The 24337-nt window shown below is 36.7% G+C and overlaps 1 protein-coding gene across 1 annotated transcript in view; it reads right to left on the reverse strand.

Moving 5' to 3' along the window:
- LOC107590979 (membrane-associated guanylate kinase, WW and PDZ domain-containing protein 2-like) overlaps positions 1–24337 on the reverse strand; it is a 189141-nt gene that overhangs the window by 5207 nt on the left and 159597 nt on the right. The window contains exons 11-20 of the mRNA XM_016279950.1: positions 21327–21514; positions 17635–17676; positions 16832–16941; positions 16497–16689; positions 12089–12352; positions 11578–11763; positions 9221–9515; positions 8256–8472; positions 7938–8081; positions 3492–3630 (exon numbers count right to left, since the gene is read on the reverse strand). Coding sequence (XP_016135436.1) covers positions 3492–3630; positions 7938–8081; positions 8256–8472; positions 9221–9515; positions 11578–11763; positions 12089–12352; positions 16497–16689; positions 16832–16941; positions 17635–17676; positions 21327–21514 — 1778 coding nt within the window. The remainder of the gene's footprint in view (positions 1–3491; positions 3631–7937; positions 8082–8255; positions 8473–9220; positions 9516–11577; positions 11764–12088; positions 12353–16496; positions 16690–16831; positions 16942–17634; positions 17677–21326; positions 21515–24337) is intronic.

The raw sequence follows: 24337 nt of genomic DNA on the forward strand, positions 1-24337 counted from the left end.
ACTCGCGCCTTGTACGGCGGCACCACTGCGCTGCAAAGATGTACCGGGAGAAGCGGTATAAGAATATTCCCCTTCAGAGTCAGAATCGGCGAATAACATTTGCAACACATCCTCACGGTACAACTTTCTATTAGCCATTTGGCGATTTTCTCTCACAAATCTCACAATTTACTCGCACGCTATGAACTGAACTGCTTCCGCATCAATGACACGATAGCACACGTGCTCTGCTATTTCCTCGAACACTTTGAATAGGAACGTGACATAATTTTGGTCTAGAATCGAAGTACTACATGTCTGCCATCTAGTGGCAGGGAATACAAATGAGATATTACACCATATTAGGAACTACAGTCTATTTGATTAAGTATGACGTCTTGTCGTAATTTTGTGACTTTGGCGCTTAGAGGGTTAAGCTCCAAATACAAGGAAATACAGCAAATGTAAACAATTATGTATCATTGTGTCTCTGTGCTGGCTTCTTCTTACTCTACTGTGGTAAATTTCTCTCGTTTATATGGTCCAGGTGTAGAAATCACTGGCCTAGAGAAAAAACATGAATCCAAGCTCATGAAATAGAAGACAGGTATGGAATATAAAACCAGAGGCTGGCACAACCATCCCATGATGACTGTATTTCAGCTAGGTTTCTGTGGCGGCACTGAGATCTCAGTAGGATACTAAATGCATGAGAAGAGATGGCCAAGTGTGAGCGGAATTCCAAGTCAAGTGCACATTGGGTTGTTTCAGTGGCTGTTAGGAGCTCATATTGGTATTAAGTTTTCATCACAATGGAGAGTCAGTTACAAGAATGTTAAAAGTGTATGTGCGTCTAGGGGTAGATCTGCTGTTTCTCTTTCAATGTGTGAATTTCAATAGACATGTGCTTTCACTGTATGACCTAAATGGAGTATGGCTGGACAATATATTGAATATTCAAAATATATTCAATATAATTATTCGGTGATATAAAATTGCAATGATTTTAATGCACTTTTTATTAGACCACTAATTGTCCTAAAGACCACTGCGATAGGCCAGTTTGGAGTATGAGAGCGCGAATACAAATATAATTTAATAGGATCTCTAGGATTTAAACTTAATTAAAGTGGTGACAAAGCTGGGGAATTCGATTCATTTATGTTTTCTTGTTTGCTTCAAAGAATCAGTTCAATGATTCACTTAGGTCATTGCTCATGGAAATTCATGCGTAGCATTGTGCATATTATGATATGGTTTAGTAAAAATACATACAGGTAAATATTTAATTTTATAATTATACAGCAAAACAAAATATATTGATAAAATATAAAAATAAAACATGACATTTTTAACTAGGTTTATAATTGTGGCAATGACCAATTAGTCGACATGATGGTTCCACTGACTGGAAAAAAATTATGCTTTTAAACCATTTCACAGCAATACATACTTTAAATATCTACAGAAGATGTATAAGAAATTTGACATTTATTTTTATCGCCCCTTCACAGAAAGTTCAAAACAGCCTTTATACTAAATGTTCTCTTGACACATTTTTCTGCAAACCAACAAATACTGTAATATGTGTGTGTTATAATAACCAGTATAGTCCTCCAATCAAGGTCTCTCTCTCACAACTGTGTGTGGTTAATGAGTGAAGATTATTGTGCTTATGTTATAAGTACTATGTGTATAATGTCTGAATATCAAAACTAAGACTTTCATAATATTATATTATGAAAAGACAAGTTACATGTGAGTTACATTCGCTAACACAGATTCAGATCCAAAACACACAGTTATCAACTCTATATGCTATAATTTATACATTTATTTTATAGACTGTACATATAATTTAAATGAATAATAAAAAAAACTCTCAAAAAACCAATCCAAACCACAGCACTCCAAGAAAGAATGATGATTGGTGTGTTAGAACGCATGCACTCTGTTACAAACCGTGTCTTTAGGATGGCCCATTAGGAAGAAATAGGGGGAGCCATGGTTGTCACTTTTCATGCACATGGAGAGACTGGAAGGTACCATTCCTATAAGAGGTGAAGTAACAACCTAGACCAATCATTAGGGTTAGAACAGTAGCCACAGGCTAAGACAGTATTAAGATCAGTGCTGAGATAGTATTCAGTGAGGAAAATTGGGAACGGAAGTGAGAATTATTTACTAACAGCCATAACACAGATGAAAGAGAAGAAGACTAGCTATATCTGCATTAATACAAAGAGCATGCTGCCACAGTCATGTTAATGAAGTGTTGTGTTAGCAGGAAAATTGTATTAGTGTACAAGAGAATGTTTTTTTTCCCAGTCGCTTTGGCTCAATTCTTAAATGAGATTTTTTTCTCTCTCAAAACAGTAAGTTCAGATCATTGAACAATGATTGAATTTCTTACTAATTTTATGCAAGTTGTACATGTTTTGGCAAACGTGACCAAAAGAGTACATACTTTGCAGAATAACAATCCACATGACTTGCTGATCAAAACTTATTAGTTAATTCTCAGTGAAACGGTCATGTTCTTCACAACTAAAACATTCCTTTATTGCATGTTGGAGAAAGTGTTAACAGCAGTATGAACTGATGTTTTTACTGTTGGTGTTTTATTCTTTTTTAACATTAGAAAGTTAGTGAAAAGAAGAAAAATACAACTTTTAGATATCAATCTGCACATGTGATGGACATCAGTTAAGAGGATCCCTGGTATTTCTTTTGAAGGCATCTTGAGTAAAACAGTTAAATATTTAACAAAACACATACAAAAGACCTGAATCGGAAGCGATGCAACCTGTTTTGCAGAATAGAGACGTTTGTTGAGCATAGCCCTAATTTGACTTGCTCTTGAAATCTGATTCTAAAAAGCTCAATATGACACACAATAGCATTCAGCTAGACAAAACTGATATTCTTGTATATTATAAGCAAAAAAACAACAACATTTTGACCACTATAGCTCACATGATGACAAAAAATGTTTCATTTTGGTGCCAATTTAATGACACAATAACAAGTTTGCGAAGCATGAATTAAATGTTTTGGCTGAGTTATACATTATGTCCCATTAAAAACAGTTGTGACAGTTGCACTTACAGTTTAGAGAATTTTAAGACTGATTCAATAAATGAGCTAAAGCCGTTGAGAAAGACTAACTGATGGTGACCTTTTTCTAAAATGATCTAGGAATTCCCATTGAGAGCAGAATATTAATAATAATGTATCAAATAAAACCCGTCAACTGCACAAATCTTGCTCCTGGTGTGAATAAGTCTACAATAATTCACTATTTCACAACATATTTCAATATGTATGTTGTGATCTTCTGCCAATCTGCAAAATTATACATTTCTTAATACATTACCCAATAAAATATGACCTTCTCCAAAGATCAAATTGATGGTTACTCCATCTCTTGAGACCCTGTAAACTAAGTGAACTAAAGCTGTAGACATTTCTGAGCAGTAAGATATGTGTTCAGACAGTCTGTGTAAACCTACCATACTCAGGGACCTGCCCTGTGCCTCTCTTGAGCAGCAGGCGAACTCTACGGCCACCCGATTTGATGAGTTCAATGGCCCGAGCGTGGGTCATATCCCTCGTGCTCTCCCCATTTATTTCAATGATCTGATCACCAACCTGAAAAACAGACAAAATATGACTATTATCTGTTTGAAAAGGTGTTTTTGATGGAAAATCCATCTTAAGCAAAACGGTCTACTCTCCAGAATGTTCATCTAGCATTCAAAAACCTACGTTTGTGAAGACAGATGTGCAAATGCATGTACAAAACAGCAGTAATTATTTTCTGACAGCTTTGAATTGCACCCGCTCTGGTTTTAATTATAAAATTAATATGACTATCATTTATTAAGGATAATTGTTCAGTAGGATCAATATAGGTCCATAACTCATGTCGGCTGTTTCGGTTAAGCGCTGATCAGCATTAGCAGTCATGAATGAGATCGAGTACTCATTAATTTCAGAATTAACATAAATGGATGAATGAATCATGGGTACAAGGTTCCTATGAGCTACAATACTGATGCTCTTCATCAACCGTGAGGAAGGTGTACGGCTATTGGGGATAATGAGGGACTGGTTAATTGCCCTTCTTTGATACAAAGGAAGCCGGTATGATCACTATTACTACAATTAGTTGCCCACCAACTTACTTATTTTTTTCTTGTCATATTTTATGTTTTATCTTAATATTTCTAGCAGCAGTTGTGTCTCTAAATTCATCTTCATTACAGCATAGCCATCAAAGTGCCACTTGTGTAGCGAATCCACCGCCTTTAACAATACATTTCAAGAAAATTACTGTCAGTACTGTCAGACTGTCTGATCATTTGCTGTGAGCAATATTCCTGTTATTATGCATAATCTGTAGGTCTCATTTTGTGTGTGTGTGGGCTAAGATGGTTTTGTGTTATAAAAAGCTTAAAGATTTTTTGTTCATTTGTTAAATATCGCTGTTACCCTGTCAAACAAACACACATTTTTTGTTGTTTATCTATGTTCCCATGTAGATGGATTTATCTCAACCCTTTTTCAGTGTCTTGCTCTGCCAACATTTCTTTAAAGTCTTCTTTGTTCCTTTTGTTGCTCTTCTTCTGCTTAATTACTACTTGACTAATCATTCAGAAAACCTATAGACTAATGATACAGACTAATTTATAATATCTAATTTGCTTTATTTTATTTTTCACACACACACACACACACACACACACACACACACACACACACACACACACACACACACACACACACATATGTGGTTTGCTATTCTTGTGGGGACTCTCCATAGGCGTAATGATTTTTCTACTGTACAGACCCATATATTCTATTGCCCTACACCAAGCCTACCCCTAAACCTACCCCTTACAGGAAACTTTCTGCATTTTTAGATTTTCAAAAAACTTAATTCTGTGTGATTTATAAGCTTTTGTACCCGTGGGGACCACAATTTAGGTTCCCACCGTGGCACGAGTCCCCATGAGTCTGTGTGTAGTCAGGTTTAAGTCCCCACCAGAATATATAAACCAGTACACACACACACACACACACACACGTCTGGTTTGCTATCCTTGTGGGGACTCTCCATAGGCGTAATGCTTTTTCTACTGTACAGACCGTATATTCTATTGCCCTACACCAACACTACCCCTAAACCTACCCCTTACAGGAAACTTTGTGCATTTTTAGATTTTCAAAAAACTTCATTCTGTGTGATTTATTAGCTTGTTTACCCGTGGGGACGTCAACTTAGGTCCCCACCGTGACACGAGTCCCCATGAGTATGTGTGTAGTCAGGTTTAAGTCCCCACCAGAATAGAAAAACAGGTACACACACACACACACACATGTCTGGTTCACTATTCTTGTGGGGACTCTCCATAGGCATAATGGTTTTTATACTGTACAAACTGTATTTTCTATCACCCTACACCTAAACCTACCCCTCACAGGGAACTTTCTGCTTTTTTACAATTTAAAAAAAAAAACTAATTCTGTGTGATTTATAAGCTTCTGTACCCATGGGGACCTCTATTTAGGTCCCCACGGTAAGTCCCCATGAGTTGGTGTGTATTCAGGTTTAAGTCCCCACCAGTGTAGAAAAACATGTACACACACACACACACGTATATATATATATTTTTTTTTATTATAATATAATATAATATAATGTAATATAATAAATTTTATATTGTAGTAGCCTAATGATTGTTTGCCATTGTGTTAAAAAAACAGCACAACATAATAAATAATACAAATTATAATCATATATCAAATAATTGTTGAATATTAGTTCTGCTAATCGGTTATTAGAGAAGAAAATATGGTTGAAAAAAACTATTTTTCACATCCTTAATAAATACCATAATAAATATCATAATTTCCCTTAACATACAAACAAATAATCTAGACAAGGTTGCATAATTTAGAAAATATAGGTGCCCCTAAAACAGGAAAAGCATATATGCTGATGCTGAGCATGTAGGTGCACTAAACTTGTCTTGTGTCTGTGGACTAATTGGCCAGGGGCTGGGGAAAAAGAACGAGCCAATTATAGTAACAAATGGAGTATTCCTCTCAAATGGTCTGGATAATGTGGAAGTCCGGGCAGGTCGCTGCCAGTGCTGGGCGGCTAGTTTTTTATGACTCATTAAGATCTTGTTTGAATGAGGGGCAGAGAGCAGTATGACCCTCAACTCTCTCATTTCTGACAAGGAGTGTCTCGTTTTTTGTTCCTACACTATGTCTGGGGTCGGTTCCTCTGACCTCTGGGGTGGAAATTGTTAGTAAAAGCATCACAGCTAGCAGTGTCATCAGCCCTCTCATGTTTTTGGTGTATCTAGAGGGCATGTGTGGAAATCTACAGCAGCAGCAGCAGTCTACTGGGGGCTATATGACTTCATGCTTAATGGACTTTTTTAAATACCACGGGTCTGTTCCACCACAAACTAATTAAAGATTCAAAAAACATTTTGTGCTGCGGTTATATTCACGCCCCAAAAGAAGGGTGATGTTTACAGTCAGAACTGAGGCTCTTGAATGGAAGGTAACGGTCACTGAGTGTGATCTGATGGTAATGGACTAAATATGAAAGGCTGTAATGAGAGGTACAAAAAGAGAGAGGATATCCTAAGGGGACTGTTTTATTCACATTAGCTATGACAGCTTCATTACAGATACGAGCTGAACAAGGAACAGAATAGCAGCAGAATAGGATGGATGGGTGGATGGATAGATAAATAGACACACAGAAAGACAGATGATGAATGCATAGATAGATAGACAAATAGACAGACAGACAGAGATAGACAGATGATGGATGGATGGATAGACCAAAAGACAGAGAGAGGGAGACAGACAGATTATGGTGGATGGATGGATGGACAGACGGACGGACAGACAGACAGAAGGACAGGCAGACAGACAGAGAGATGATGGAAGGATGGATGGATGGAGGGAAGGATGGATGGACGGACGGAAGGACAGGTAGACAAACAGAGAAACAGACAGACAGAGATATGATGGAAGGATGGATGGAAGGACAGGCAGATAGCTAGATAGACAGACAGATGATGGATGGATGGGTGGATGGATAGATAGATAGATAGACACACAGAAAGACAGATGATGGATGAATGCATAGATAGATAGACAAATAGACAGACAGACAGACAGAGATAGGCAGATGATGGATGGATGGATAGACCAAAAGACAGAGAGAGGGAGACAGACAGATTATGGTGGATTGGTGGATGGATGGACAGACAGACAGAAGGACAGGCAGACAGACAGAGAGATGATGGAAGGATGGATGGATGGAGGGAAGGATGGATGGACGGACGGAAGGACAGGTAGACAAACAGAGAAACAGACAGACAGAGATATGATGGAAGGATGGATGGAAGGATGGATGGAAGGATGGATGGAAGGATGGATGGAAGGATGGATGGAAGGATGGATGGAAGGATGGATGGAAGGATGGATGGAAGGATGGATGGAAGGATGGATGGAAGGATGGATGGAAGGATGGATGGAAGGATGGATGGAAGGATGGATGGAAGGATGGATGGAAGGATGGATGGAAGGATGGATGGAAGGATGGATGGAAGGATGGATGGAAGGATGGATGGAAGGATGGATGGAAGGATGGATGGATGGATAGACCAAAAGACAGAGAGAGGGAGACAGACAGATTATGGTGGATGGATGGATGGACAGACAGAGAGAAGGACAGGCACACAGACAGAGAGATGATGGAAGGATGGATGGATGGAGGGAAGGATGGATGGACGGACGGAAGGACAGGTAGACAAACAGAGAAACAGACAGACAGAGATATGATGGAAGGATGGATGGAAGGACAGGCAGATAGATAGATAGACAGACAGATGATGGATGGATGGATTGATGGACAGAAAGCTCACCCTCATTCTTCCATTGCGTATTGCTGGTCCATCTTCAGCCAATCGTAGAACAAACAGGTCCATCTTATACTCGCGGCCTCCACGGATACTAAAGCCAAAACCTTTCATACCCTTTTCTAAATCAACCGTGAAGTAATCAAAATCCTGCAAACACACACACACACACACACACACATTATGGACATGCATAATGCATACATTATGGAAATGAACTGTCAGTGCCACTTCAGTGAAGAATTATGATATCAGTGTGTATTTCTACTCCATATAAAACTGTAGCACAGTGTATGCGTGAATACATAGTGGCAGCAGAGCTACCTGTGGCATCCTGTAGTCGGGTAAGGGGAAGGTGCGAGGGTCAGTGGACAGCTGTCTGTAGTCCAGCAGCGGGGGGTGTCTATAATCGAGCGTTGGTGGCTGTCTGTAGTCTGCTACAGGAGGGTGTCGGTAGTCCACCGGGGGCTGCCGGTAATCAGTGAACGGCTGCCGAATATCAGGTTTTACATCCTGTCTTGCTTTCACCTCTGACCTGTAGCTGAACAACCAATCAGAGCAGAACCAATGGCATTTGGTGATGTAGAATCTTATGCAAACATTTGGAATATATGCAATAACAAGTGAGACTTGGACTACTTCTATGGTGTTTTTATTGCAATTTCTTGTCAAACGTGTCTGCAAAAATGTGGAAATTCAAAATTGTAGCTTTTTTTTTGCAACAAAAGCTGTAATATATATATATATACTGTATATATAAGAATGGGGAGATTCTCTCATAATATTTACTCTGTTTATGTCTGTTTTCCAGCAGATGCCGTCAAAAACGACCTACCACTGACGGAGCTACCTCTCTAATGAATTTTAAAGTTTAATGCAGGATAATGTTCTGTTGAAAATGGCGAAGCCTGAGGAGCTCTAGGGTGTATATTGAAACTTGAGTGAGCATGGAGAGGAAGTGAAATCATTGGTCCCTGCAGGCTATATAAATGATTAAAAACTGTTTTAAAGAGCCATGTAGGTAAATTATTCAGTTCTGTAAGAGATAAGTGATTTTACGCAACAACCAAACAGTGAGAGGGAGTCTGTGACTCAGAGAGGTTCAGATTCACTCTAAAATAAATAGTGAACTTTAGTAGAGTAGCTACTAGAGCAGACCAACAGTAAAACTAGTGCAACAGCTTAAAACATATTTAAGTAATACATTGGACATGCATAATGTCTGAATTTACACATTCAGTTTTGTTTAAAACATATTTAAGTAATAATGTAATTTGTGTTGGCCTTGCCTGCTGTCATGGCTGTAGATCTGTACTGGCACTGCGGATGGCTGGGTGGGCGGGTTCTGTTGGGTCACTGAGCTGGGCTGATTAGCTGGGCTGGCTTGAGTGACAGGGCTCGGTTGTGCTTCCGAACTAGGCTGCATTATGGGGCCGGGCTGAGGTGCAGAATTGGGTTGAGGGGTGGAGTTGGGTGGATGGGCAGCACCCGTCTGGTTCACAGTGCTGGGTTGGCAAACTGGACTGGGCTGGGCCATAGGGCTCTGCTTCTCTGAGCTGCCTGCAGAAGGCGTGCTGTTTGTCTCTGAAAAATGGAGAAAAGACAAAAAGCTAAGCTATTTTCAGAGTTTCTCTTTGTAACACAGGTAAAAAAAAAAAATAAAAAAAAAAGTGAAGTGTCATGTGGCCAAGTATGGTATATGGTATTAAGTATGGTATTATTTTTTATTCTAAAGCAACAGTTTAAGGGTTGCATGAGTACCGTTTGCATGTACCATCTATGTTATTTTACCACTAAATTCACAGAAATAATTATGCAAATAAAATAACATCGCAAACATGCCCAAAATCTGTGAATGCAATTAGAATGCCACAGTTTTCCATGTTGGAGGCTGGTTCAGAGCGCTAGTTCATGAAGTATTCAGCAGACTACCATAATCTGGCATACTTTACTAAACGGCACAGCATTGCAATTTTGAATAAGGCGGAATCTATAATAAACATAATTTACATAGAAAGGAAGCATGTCAGCATGAAAAAGGAATGCCAATGAATAGTTAAAGTGGATTTCTGTACCATAAACAAATGGTGCAACCATTTCGTGAATTTGCATTTCTAAAGGATAGTTCACTCAAAAATGAAAATGCTGTTATCATTTACTTACCCTCGTGTCATTATAAACCTGTATGACTTTCTTGCAATTTTAAATTGTTTTTTTTTAAACATTTGTATTTAATTTTAGCACTGACATTTCAGGCACAATCTCACAACCCCCCTGTAATTTTATCACAAACTACTAGGGCTGTCCAAAAAAAATTCGAATTTCGAATATTTGTCGAATTTAAAAATAAAAATCTACATTCGAATGCAAAAACGTTGCATTCGAATTTTAGTTGTGCATCAGGCAGCTTTATCAGTGGTGCACGAGATACGATGACGATGTAAGCGTCATTCCATTTGAATGTTTTTCTTATCCTATCCAGTTGAACCCACTGCTATGTTGTTCATTAAAATATTGCGGGAAAAAGAACATAATGCGGAGATTATGTTGTTTACGTCAAAACCAAAACCAAACCGTTCACACAGAATGCATATTTATCACATTTTCTAGAGGGACATCTATCATTGTTACACTCGCGTCTCGCACAATAGAGCCACATGTTTAGAAAGCCATGTAAAATTAATGTAAGTTCAACTTTTTAAAAACATGTCTCAAGACTTTAGGGTGGTTTTTCCCCATCCTACTGCATCTCATATTTTTAAATGAAGAAAGTACTCTTTGTGATTGGTTTTCGGTCTTTTGTATTAAACTATACATACATGCATTATTCTGTTTTGTTTCTAATTGTTTAAGCAACTTTAATTATATAAGGTTTATAAACATTGTTTTAAAAATTATGCACTTTTTTCAAAGATAGTCGTGTTATTTTATTATGCTATTATTATATTTTATATTATATTTTATTATGCTATTATTATATATATTTTATTATTTTGTTCGATGCGCCCTCTTGTGGCCTCAGGAGAGAAGCCAAAAGCTTTTTTCCCACCCTAATGGAAATTATGCCTTTTAAATTCTAATATAATTAGAATATTGATAATATTTAAGTACAAAATTCCAATTTAGTTTTTCAGCTATTTTGACAGCCCTACAAACTACCATTCAGAAAAAAACAGTAATAGCATCCAATCACATTTTAACTTCTAAAAATACTTATATTATGCTTTAAAAAAAAACTGTCAAAGGATAGCTTGTTTGAAATAATTCCGATTATTTAAAAAACAGTCAGAGGCTCCTTAAAGCTACAGCATAAAATCTCTGCTTCACCAAGCACACGGCAAAAATAACGTTCCACAAACACCCTGACCAGTCCTTTTACCCCACCCTCTTCTATTGTTCAGAAAAACAGGTAGTCCCGCCCAACCTCACACTATTGGTTGAGCCATTTGACATGTCAGAGCAATGTTCAGGAAGTCGACCTGTAAATGGCTTACTTAAAGTTGTCTCTGCATATTAAACTCAGATAAAATAAAGTATTTTAACACTGAAATGGGTATTACACATAGTCGCTTCAGTAGAAGAATTATGTAAGAGTCAATCTTTGTGTAAAAGTCCCATTCAAACAGTTTCACAGATGTCAACTCACCCTCCTGAGGGATGATCCTGAGTGTGACGCTGAGTCCCGCGTCCTTGATCAGTTTGACGATGTCGGCGTGTGGCATGTTGACGATAGACTGATTGTTGACGGCCAAAATACGATCTCCAACCCTGAGCTTCCCACAGTGGTCTGCTGGACTTCCCTCAATGATCCGGCCGATCTTATGGGGTACGGCTGACAACACACACGCACAAATACTTTTTACATAACGCATCGAGAGAGCTCTCTATCTGCACTCTGTCCTTTCCTGTTAGTGGATCTGTTTTTATATACGAGTGTGGGCGCTGCATTAGAACATTGTAACTAGCCTCTTCAGCCCTCAAAAAGGAGTGCATCCATTATTAATACACAGGTTTATGAGGACATGCTGCACTTTTAAAATCACTATGGCCCTTTGAAGCAGCCAACCTGAGTAAGCTATTACAGTAAAGGAACATTCCAGATTGAAAATAAGTTCAAATTAAAGTGTGTGAAGTGTACAAAAATAATTATTCCTTACCAGCAGCAGCCGCAGATTCAGGCCTGTTCAGTGAACTGATAATAACGAATCCGAACCCTTCGCTCTCCTTGCGCTGGATGGTGACATCACTAGGCTGCAGATTGTGATTGGCTACAGTGTCTGGTGGGGAGGAGCCTGTGGTGGATGGGGCAGAGTTTTGCAAGGGAGTGGAGTTGTTATAGAACATTCTGGAGTTGAAGTCACTCCTCGGGGAACTGTGCTGGGTCGATCCAGGACTGCGGCCATTCTCTGGACAGTGTTCACCTGAAGATAAAAGAGCGAGAAAGAAAAGGACTCTGAAATCAATGGTTATATATATTTACGAAGCTGATGGGAGTTGCCAATGAGCAAGACTTCAGTCTTATCATTATTAAGACACAAGAAGTTTTCAGACATCCATATTTTATCTGAGAAATACAATGTGTTAAAAAAAAAAACATCCAAATTTTGACCAGGCCTAGAATGAGTGTCGTCTTCATAAAAATGGTAATTAAGCTCATGTGATCTTAGAAGCAGTCCGAGTGGAAATATGTAAATGCATAAAAGTTAAGGGGCCTAAAATTGAACCTTGAGGAACACCCGTATGGACAGAGCCCATCCAAAAACCACTCATACAAACAAGCTGTTGAAGATCAGTGAGGTAAGATCTAAACCAGGTTAAAACAGTCTCAGAAACACCAAAGACAGTTTCCAGACGACTGATTAAAAGGTTGTGATTAACAGTATCAAAAGAGGCACTAAGATCAAGAAGAATAAGAACAGAGCGAGAACCAGAATCTGAGGCTATTAGCAGATCATTGGTGACCTTGACCAAAGCTGTCTCAGTACTATGAAATTTTACTATGAAAGGGGTTCAAAAAGATTATTTACTATGAGATGATTGTGCAGCTGCAAAGCCACAACACGTTCTATATATTTGATTCTAATTGGTTAATCGTTGCGTTCAATGTGCAGTCAAATATTTCTGTATTATGACCACTAAACTGTATATTTCAGAAGTTCATGAGTATCTAATCAAAATAAGAACAAGAAAACATCTTTTTGGACAGGAAAGGAGGTTTTGAGTTTTGAAAGTGACAATATTTTTACATAGTAGGGTACAACGGGGCTAAAGGCGCCCCGGGGTAAAAGGCGCCTTTGATATTATTTTCATCTTTACCACTAGATGGCACAAAAACGTGGCATAGTACTTTCCAAAACATCCGCTTTTCACGATGCACGTGTGTATTTATCTGATCTTTGATGCGATCGCGCGCATCAGCGCAAAGTTGATTCTGTACTTATTGATCTAATATTTTATGTTTTTTTAAAAAAATGTTGTCGATTTAAGTAGCAAATGAGAATTGCTCAAATTAATGCATATATTTTGAGACAAAGGTCTTCTTTATGATTTTCATTGATTCAGTTGATTTTTTGTTTTGTTTAAGATAATTAAAGCAACAGTTTTTTAAATAACGAAAGAATATGTAAAAGTATGGTATTTGGGGTAAAAAGCACCCCTGCTGTTGGGGCTAAAGGCACACAGTAATTAACATGATAATTAATAGATGGCTGACTTTTCCATTTGTTGACATGACATGCTTAGATTCAGATGGTACATATCATATATTATGTGTCCATTAATGCATATATTTTGAGACAAAGGTCTTCTTTATGATTTTCGTTTTGTTTAAGATAATTAAAGCAACAGTTTTTAAATAACGGAAGAATATGTAAAAGTATGGTATTTGGGGTAAAAAGCACCCCTGCTGTTGGGGCTAAAGGCACACAGTAATTAACATGATAATTAATAGATGGCTGACTTTTCCATTTGTTGACATGACATGCTTAGATTCAGATGGTACATATCATATATTATGTGTCCATATTAGAGATAATCACCATGTTTAGAATGAAACCATCATATTTAAAAACATTATATTAATCATATCATATAATAAAATATAATTTGTTGTTACTACTGTAAATAAATATTCAATTATTATTAAATATCCTTCAATACTTTCAGAATCTTTACTTATTAAAATGATTTTGTTTCTATATTTTAATGACATTTCATATTTTATTTGTCAAAATAAGCAGAAAATAGTACAAACTTTGCTAAAGTGATTGTTTTGAACAAGTATTAACTTAGACATAATTGAAAAAAAAAAATAGCTTAAAAATTTTAGCATTATTTTAGCTGAAATATTTGTATCAGTACCGTGTGCCTTTTACCCTATGCTGGTGGGCCTTTTACCCCATGTGTGGAGTAAAAGGCCCATCATGCCACCTCATACATTTATACGATTTTTAAACAAAATAAACAACTTGAATGATTTATTTTCACACAAAATCTGTTGCTCCATTAATGTCCAATACAACGTATATATTTTTTCTGCAATTATACATTTTAGGTGCAGTGAATAGCACCTTTTTTTTTAAGGTGGGCCTTTAGCTCCGTTGTACCTTATATAACGATTTACAAGCTTGGGTAAGATTTTGTTACTTTTCTTTGAAAGAAATGTATGCTTTTATACTGCAAAGACACAATAAATAGTTTAAAAATGACAGTAAATACATTTATAATGATACGAAAGATTTCTATTTCAAACAAACATTGTTCTTTTGAACTTTCTATTCATCAAAGAATCCTAAAAAAAGTATGATATCAGAATATATCAGAATGATTTATGAAGGATCATGTGACACTGAAGACTGGAGTAATGATCCTGAAAATTCAGCTTTGCATCACAGGAATGAATTACATTTTTATACTCAAAATATATTCAAATATATACATATATTCAAAATATTACTAGGACAATTATAACTTTAATATATTATTTATTTATACTTCTAACAGCTACATTAAAAACATTAAATACAATTTGTAGATACAGAAACAGGTATCAACTATGATTAATACAAGTGAATGTGAGAGAGAGAGAGAGAAAGAAAGAAAGAGTCTATAGTATAGGGTTTGGCTAAAGCTGGTCTGAAGTCCTTCTGTGATCAAACGGTAAGCCAAAAAAAGCCAGCAGCCAGACATTGCCTCAACCGCTCCACTGAGATAAAAAGGGGGAGAAACGATTGTCCAGGGAAGAAAGAAAGAAAGAGTCTATAGTATAGGGTTTGGCTAAAGCTGGTCTGAAGTCCTTCTGTGATCAAACGGTAAGCCAAAAAAAGCCAGCAGCCAGACATTGCCTCAACTGCTCCACTGAGATAAAAAGGGGGAGAAACGATTGTCCAGGGAAGATAAGACTGAGAGGATGAGCCAGACAGCGGGACGGATGAGGGAGGTAGAGCTCGAGAGGGCACAGAATCTGAGCCTCAGCTACACCAAGAATTATTAGACAGAGTGGACGGGAGAGAGGCAGACAGAGGACACATAATAAGCAGCAGAGTTAACAGAACCTGCTTCATTACCTCCATATATATATATATATACTTATATATACTTTGCAACAATCTATAAATGCTGTAACTGTCAGGAAATGACAAGCTTTAGCCTTTAAAGGTTGTTTCTTCAGCTTCAGGCAGATTTATGCCCCAAGGGTTTATTATTATTATAACTTTATTATTATTAAAACAAAAGTCATTTTTTTCTCTCTCTCTCTTTTGATATATGAACGTCATATTAAATCTGCACTGGAAACTTTGGATCATGCTACCATCTTTTATTCTTGTTATTTTTCAAATGTGTTTTATGAGCATATTTTATTGCTGAACTCTTGTCCTAGACCCAGACTTTTAATCTTAAACTATGAAAATCCATTTTGAAAATACATGTTACATGTTTAGAACTATGATCATTTAAAACAAAGCTGAAATAAACAATTTCATTATTTAATTTATGCCAATGTAAATATGAATGTTCCTCATTTGGTGTCATTTCCACCACAACAATCAATTTTGACCCTAATAAATTTTCATTTTTATAACAAAAATCAAATGTTAGTGTGCTTGGTTACCATGGAGACAACAGTGAAATGCATGCTTGAGATGAAATATAACACATGTGACGGTGAAGAAGGTAAATATCACATATTTGTTCAGATTTAACAAATAAATAGTAAAATCCCTTGTGTTTCGCTAGCTTGCTTGTGGGGTGTAAAAGCTTTTTTAAACATTTTATGTTCACTTTTGATATTATGATTGTGTGTCATTTCCAATCAAACTGTAATATTTGTAATATTATGCAGAAACGTTGTTGTTTAACTGTGTTTTAAGGATACATAAAATGTAGCAATGAAATTAGCCTTAGCAAGACAAAGAAGGTAGCCACTTTCCACTCAAAATGTTAAAAATGACATTTCTACCACAAATTGCTATTAAACACAATAGATATGACACTATATTAAAAGATGTACGTTCACTGTTGGACATTGTTGGTAGACAAATGAAATAAACATCAGCCATTTCTCACCTGTGGACTGAATTCTCCGTCGTACAGTGAGTTTAACCTGCCCAGTCCGAGCCGCCCCGTGCATGAGGTCAATGACATAACGGTGGGGTTTTCCAGCCACAGGGATCCCATCGACTGACATCAGCTCATCTCCTGGCCGGAGACGCCCGTCTTTATCTGCTGGGCTCTTCTCGATGATTGCACCAATCAGGATCTGTAAATGCACAGCACGGTTATTACAGACTCTCTTTAAACTATATACGGAAACTAAAGTGGATGAACAGACACATTATCATGGTAGCAAATGACAGTAAGCTCTGTTTTAGGGAGCGTGTGGTTAGTCCTAGAGTACGGGCCTTCTCCTGAGCCTCCGGACTCACAGGCTGTCCTGGTTCCTCTCCGCCCAGGATCCTGAAGCCAAAACCGGACTTCTGTCTGCGCAAGTGCACCTCCACCTCCTGGAACTCTGACGGTGTCAATGAAAACACACATTTATCTCACAACTACGACTATTCTCATCCTTCAAGTGAAATTTAGTGTTCTGGATGACATTTAAGACCCCCATTTCTGTTCATTGAGTCCTTAATTTGTAAAATCATTCATTTTATGTTCTTGAACCTGCATTGAGAGCTTCATTCTCAAGGCAGTGCGAATGACAAGTGGCAAAAGCTGGCAAAAAATAAAATCTCCAGCTAGTATTTCACAGAGGTCACAATAAGTGCATAAAAAATGAATACTAGACTTTCAGACTTTATTTGCATTTATATTTTATATATACTTTAAATGATTTTAATGTGCAAGGCATTACACTGTACTTTCTATTTAGACTTTATTTTATTACCATTTCAGAGCAAATACATAAATACTAAATATTATTTCCAGCCTTTTTTTTTAGCTTTTTGTAATGATAGTTTTGATGAAAAATGTCCTTAAAATTGGCATATGATTTTAGGCGTATGATTTTAGTATTTGAAGAAAATAAATGCAGAAAAATGTCAAACTGCAGCAGGCCAAACTTTATGCCAAATATAAAAAAAAAAATGTATAGAGGTCATAAAAACTGGATATAAAAAATGAACTTCAAACTTTCAGACTTTATTTTATGCAGCACTCCTTCTGTCAGATTGTTTCTGTTTTGGGTGTAGATTTATTTACTCACCGGAAGGGTCAGCTGGGAGAGCTCCTCGAGGAAGCCCTGGCTCTAAGAAAGGGAGAGATACAAGGACAGCCCATAAATCACTGCTTACATAAACACACACACCTGTAAATATACTAACTACAACATATACATCACCTGTCTCACTAATATAATGCCCAACAGCTACAAAGCAATGAAGATATATGTGAATATACAGTGCCCACAAAAATGCACTTGAAGCACACTTAAAATGTCATTTCATAACAAAATGATGTGAACTACTTTGACAAGTCTGACTGACTTTTAATCAACTGGTGTTTAGGTGTTTTATAGTGGATGTACGAAGTCAGTTCTTGATTTTGAGGTTTTAATTATATAATATCTCAAAACTCAAGTTCATCTCCTGGCTCAGAGCAGACATACACTGAGATCGGCATGAGCAGCGCATTTCGGCCTGAAAACCTAAACACGGCCATACATTATGCTATATGTATATTGCATTTAAACTAGGTGCCAGGTGAAGCTTGAGCCTGATTCTGAGAGGGAGTCTGATCTGAACTGCATCATTCCTGCAACCTCATCTGCCTCTCTGCTGGAGCTGGTTGATATTCTGGTGATATTTAACCAACATATTGGTATATACTGGGATGATTTACATGCTTTTCATTCGACTGTAGCAGTAGGCTGGTTTAAGTACGACAGTGTCAAGATGCTTAGCTCTCTAATTTAAACCTCAATTGCATTAGAGTTTGATTCAGGCAAATGAGCTCTTTTGAAATGAATCAGTTCAGAATTAAATTATTTGTGGAAGTCTCTGTGTGATATTTTGCATGCTTTGGAATGTTTCAATAAACATATGCAGTTGAATGTTGCTGTTTATTATTATTTATTGTAAATTGAGTGCATATAAAATGATTAAATAATTTTCTTTGCATTCAATAAGAAGAGCATGGAAAACACGCTTTAAATACATTAACTTTTTAATGATTGATAGAATTTACCATACAACGCCATTTCAGAGCAAATACATAAATACTGAGATATTAATTTCAGCCTTTTTACAACATAAATAGTTCAAAAAAGTGTTTTTTGATGTCCTGATAAGGTTTCATTCAAAAAAAGTATAAAGCAATAGTTTAAAGGTATAAAATGATAAAAAAAGGTAAAAGTATAAAGGTTTATGAATTCAACCATCAAAAATTACATAAAATATGCATTAACATAAACAGAATATGTGTCGTTGTTGTTGTTAAAACCTAAGCTCCTTAAAAAATGCTTCTGGTTTAAGTACGACAGTGTCAAGATGCTTAGCTCTCTAATTTAAACCTCAATTGCATTAGAGTTTGATTCAGGCAAATGAGCTCTTTTGAAATTAATCAGTTCAGAATTAAATTATTTGTGGAAGTCTCTGTGTGATATTTTGCATGCTTTGGAATGTTTCAATAAACACATGCAGTTGAATGTTGCTGTTTATTATTATTTATTGTAAATTGAGTGCATATAAAATGATTAAATAATTTTCTTTGCATTCAATAAGAAGAGCATGGAAAACCCGCTTTAAATACATTAACTTTTTAATGATTGATAGAATTTACCATACAACGCCATTTCAGAGCAAATACATAAATACTGAGATATTAATTTCAGCCTTTTTACAACATAAATAGTTCAAAAAAGTGTTTTTTGATGTCCTGATAAGGTTTCATTCAAAAAAAGTATAAAGCAATAGTTTAAAGGTATAAAATGATAAAAAAAGGTAAAAGTATAAAGGTTTATGAATTCAACCATCAAAAATTACATAAAATATGCATTAACATAAACAGAATATGTGTCGTTGTTGTTGTTAAAACCTAAGCTCCTTAAAAAATGCTTGAATATAATACGTATTAATGAGATTTTAAAAGTTTCTATTAACCATCTTGAAAGAATGCAAAATCTCTACAGTGTCTTTGCAACATCAAGTGCATTTTCAAACAGCTATAAAACATTAACAGTGTTGTGACTGAACATACTCAAACATTCCTGACACTTTCAGTTTAGAAAGAGGTGCAAATTCACAAAATGAGGCTGTTTAAAGCATCTTCCTCAAAAAATGAGACGTGGCAAAAATATACAAAATGTAATCAACCATCAGGAAGCGAGCATACTTACCTTAAAGAGAAACCAAACTGTTTGCACACCAAGTCTATAATCACCAGCGTGTCTACAATAGATGCTAAATATAATAATAATAATAATAATAATAAAGCAAAACCTCTTATAATTCTAAGGAGGATCATTGCACAAGAGAGAAGGTAATCATCAACACTAACCAACATCTCCATTGCCAACCTGTCATTGCCAGCTGTGAATACTAGAGAAAACTATATACAAAATAAAAGAGGAGGTATAGACTAGGAAACAGTAATGAGGAAGAGCACACCTGCTGATTTAAAACAGTTGAAAAATGTCAGTAGAAAAAGGTTTATGCAAATGGACAGTGAAACGATGAAGTGACCAATAATGGGAGAGCAGACAGAAGTTGAATAGAAGCGCCTGCTAGCAGCAGAACATGTTGACCTCTATCGATTCAATCGCTGTCAATCAGTTTAAAGCACCTTTAGAAATGCAAAATAAACTCTACTGACAGTTCAGACTTATTTGTTCAATATGCAGTAGATTTCAGGTGCAGTAATAAGTATGAATTGGTGCATTTCAAACTATTTGTTGAATTAAACATACGCTTCTACTTAAAATGCAATGAATATGAATGTTGGTTCATAGGGACCTCGGTAAAGTTCAGAAAGCCTGTATGTGTGGTAAAGTCTCTAAATTTGGTTAAGAAAGTACCTGCATTAATAATGTAATGTGTTATATAAAGTCAAAATCACTAAGACCACTAAAGTTCTCCCAGACCCCAGAGCAGCTCTACAGATCTCATTGTGGAAAACTTTCCAAACTGACTAGATGCAACAACCTCAAAACACTTACCATGGAGGACAACATTGTAAGACACAACAATGGAAAGGTAGTTTTTGAGTCCGAGAGAGCTGACATGGTCACTCAAGTCCATGTTCTAACCAGGCCCAACTCAATAAGGCACCAGTAAAAGTCATTTTTTGGTTCAAACGGAAAGTTGTAGGTGAGCATATTTGAAGTTTAATATCAGTTTATTCAGTGGCCATCTTGAACTCTATTTACTCTTGGTAACATACATTCAAGTACAGCTCTGATATGATTAATATCATTAATAAAATCTAACAACATTTGTAACATAAATTTGGCTTCTTTAGTGGCTAAAAACTCCTTATATAAAAGCAACTCAATTTAACTTCCATTTCTACGGCCGATATTTGACGATACGATTTCTTCCATTACATTTTTTACAACTGTGGAGTGGAAAATTCAACTAATGATATTTCACTGTGGGTAGGGCAACTTTACATAATGCTACAGAAATACAAATCAAGTAATTGCCAAAATTTCTTGTCGCTCATTCCGAATCTCACCGAAAAGATAGCTTTTAACGTTAGCTGCTTTAGCACATTCTGCCTCATTAGGACACGCTGCTACATACCTTTTGACATGTATAACAGGAAATAAAATTGGTGTTTGATGTGCATAAGCAAGTGTGCAAATTTCAGTGGAAAAATACAGTAGGTAAACAGCACAGATTAGCAGTAGGCATTAATGCTAGCTTTAGGTGCTAGCAAGAAGTTACTTCAGTTACTTACGCCTATTCTCATAGATAGCCCTGGACTTCTCATACAGGTCATAGGGGTCAGGCTTGGTCAGGTCAAACTCTGGACCTGAGGGCCAGTGCAGATATGGAGCGCTGTGAGGGAGAGCATGGATAGATAGACTGGTTGTGGGACTGCTGTGAGGATCCCAACATTCCACGACCTGCAAATACACCGGCATTCAGTAAAGCGCCCAGCGCTGAGCTTATTAATATGCTGAACTGAGTAAGCAAACTGAGCTCTTCCAGGCAACTTCCGCCTTGGAATTTCACTGGCCGTGGGATAGGAAGGTGTTTAACAATGAACTCGCTTTGTGGTAATTCGTTTTTAAATGAAGCATACACTCACACAATATGTGGCAAGTTAGTTCTAGCTCAGCAAAATAAGGCCGCATCAAGGGCTCATCAAGGACGCTTGATTTGTTTCTCTATTGCTGACGACACTGAATGTAATCTTGAATGTAAGCTGTGGGCGAAACGTTCCCAAACCACTTCAATACACCGGGATCTTGCACAACACCCAAAATTAGGTTATGCAAATAGAATGTGTGAAGAACAGTAATCAGGCATAGTCCACTTTTTCTAATATCAAAGCTGTTGCCACACATGATTTGATTGCTTGCTTTGAACCCAAGTTTGATTCCCCCACCCTCTACCTCTGCTAGTCATTTTGCACTTTTGTCATTTTTACTAGTTCCGATTCCTCTTAAAGGGGTCATATGACGTTGCTAAAAAGAACATTATTTTGTGTATTTGGTGTAATGAAATGTGTTTATGCGGTTTAAGGTTAAAAAAACACATTCTTTTCCATATAATGTACACTATTGTTGCTCCTCTATGCCCCGCCTTTCTGAAACGCGTCAATTTTTACAAAGCTCATCGTTCTAAAAAAGCGAGGTGTGCTCTGATTGGCCAGCTATCCAGTGTGTTGTGATTGGCCGAATACCTCAAGCGTGTGACGGAAATGTTACGCCCCTCACCATACTGTGATGCCGTCTCTCAGCAGGACGAGACAAAACCCATTACAAATGAGGCATTTGTTGCATCCAGCGGAGACATAATTACTGATTATAATGACTTATACTGTCTTTTTAGCCGTTTTAGGTAGGTATGGTTGACTCTTAACTTTTATAAAGAATATCTCTTTGGATTTGAGACTTTAGTCTTTGCAACTTTACAGATCTTCTTTATGCACCAAGAGCTTGTAACACTCCAAAGAGAAAGGAAAAATTTAATTTGCATCATATGACCCCTTTAACGATTAACGATTCTCTTAGTAGCTTTATAGAGTAAATATTTGAAAGAAAGAAAAAAACAAGAAATACAATTCCATTACCAAATTATGAGATGATTTCAATAAATAAATGTTAAACAATCTCTTGTTTACACAGATGTTTTTAGAATTTTTAGAACACTTCCTGATCCCAAACTTTTGAACGGTAGTGTATTTTAATAATTTTTTATAAAGTACTACTGACAAAATACATAATGTGTATCTCTAACTATACACATTGTCATATGAACAACCAGTCAATGACTACAAAAATGCAAATTATTTGGTTTCTATATCTGTTCATTTTCATGATTTAGGTCAAATTGTGTATATATGAATTGCATCAGAATGCTTTTTAAATTTCAATTAAATTTGCAAAATTTGAATAAGGTAGTAGAATTTATATAATTAAAATACAATTAAAATCAACCGAAAGAAGACATTTACCCCAATAAATCCAACTGTCAACAAGAAAAAGGAACATTTGAATTGCAATTAGTAAATTCTACTTCCTGTCATTCACATTCATACAATTCAACTTCCTGTCAGGTCGTGGCTGTTCAGTTCCAACTTTTGAACCGACAGTGAGATGATTAAATAATAGTACCCAACCCTGGACAACAAATGGATTCGGGTTTGTGCCAAAAGCTTTAGCGTTGAAAGCGCCCTAAAAGCAAAGCCAAACAAAAGGCATAATTGAAGAAGAGGAGGAAAAATCAACAAAGAGAGAAAGTAGATGCCAGACTGAGAACGATGCCAAGGCTTATTAAAGGAGGTCAGTGTTAGCATGTTAATCTGGAGGAGCTCAAGAGGATGAAGGCAAATGCCTCTGGGCTGCTGTGTGCGGCTGGGAAACAAACAGATTAAAAAGTTACTGCCAAGCAAACTCATGCACACACGCACATTAGCTCATAGATGATGTTATTATTTCCAGAGCGAAGCGCTGTGACGTACATACTCTTGCAAATAGGTTTGTGCTCAGAGCAATCGTTGCTCAAAGAGGCTCACACAGAGGGGGGGTTCAAGTCAGTTTTTAAACAGAACTTCAGCTTTGCACTGGGTTCAGGTTTGTGATGAATAAAAAAATACAGTTTTATTATAAATAGTGTATGTGCTAACTCTACTTTGAGTTAGAGTCTGTGAAAATCGGGGCATTAGAATTTACACGCTCGTAGATGAAATAAAAAGATTTTGATTTCTTTAGATTGTCAAAATGATTGTACCTCTGAGCCATTTCTGAGCGAATACTGTACATAAACATCAATATTATAACTACTGTCAGAAGTCTAAAAGATATTCACATATTTCAGTTCTATTATAAGCCATATTCATTAAGGCTGTTCTCATATGGATTACAACATTTCGGTATTTTGAAGCTCTATCCATTGCCAGTCTGTAGCAAAAGCCACATTATCATGTGCTCATATCGCATAATTTCAATCGACTGAATGATTCAGTGCTCTGACCATATAACCGTGACATTCAACGCAGGCTAATATTATTTGGACATGGATAATTGCAGAAAAAATTGACCATTTTAACATTTTCCAGTCATGAAACTCTCTCTGGCTGTGGAGACATTCTTAAAGCAAATGGTGTCTAATTAAACCCCAGCGTAAGGGAGGGACAGAGATGATAAAGCCTAAACTGCTCTACTGTACTGCAGTAGCGAGACGTTTGCTCTGTCCCAGTTCTGTTCCCTATAGAGATAGATATAAAGATATGTGTTGAAG

Source organism: Sinocyclocheilus grahami, unplaced genomic scaffold (genome assembly GCF_001515645.1).
Source record: "Sinocyclocheilus grahami isolate Dianchi unplaced genomic scaffold, SAMN03320097.WGS_v1.1 scaffold135.1, whole genome shotgun sequence".
NCBI lineage: Eukaryota > Metazoa > Chordata > Actinopteri > Cypriniformes > Cyprinidae > Sinocyclocheilus > Sinocyclocheilus grahami.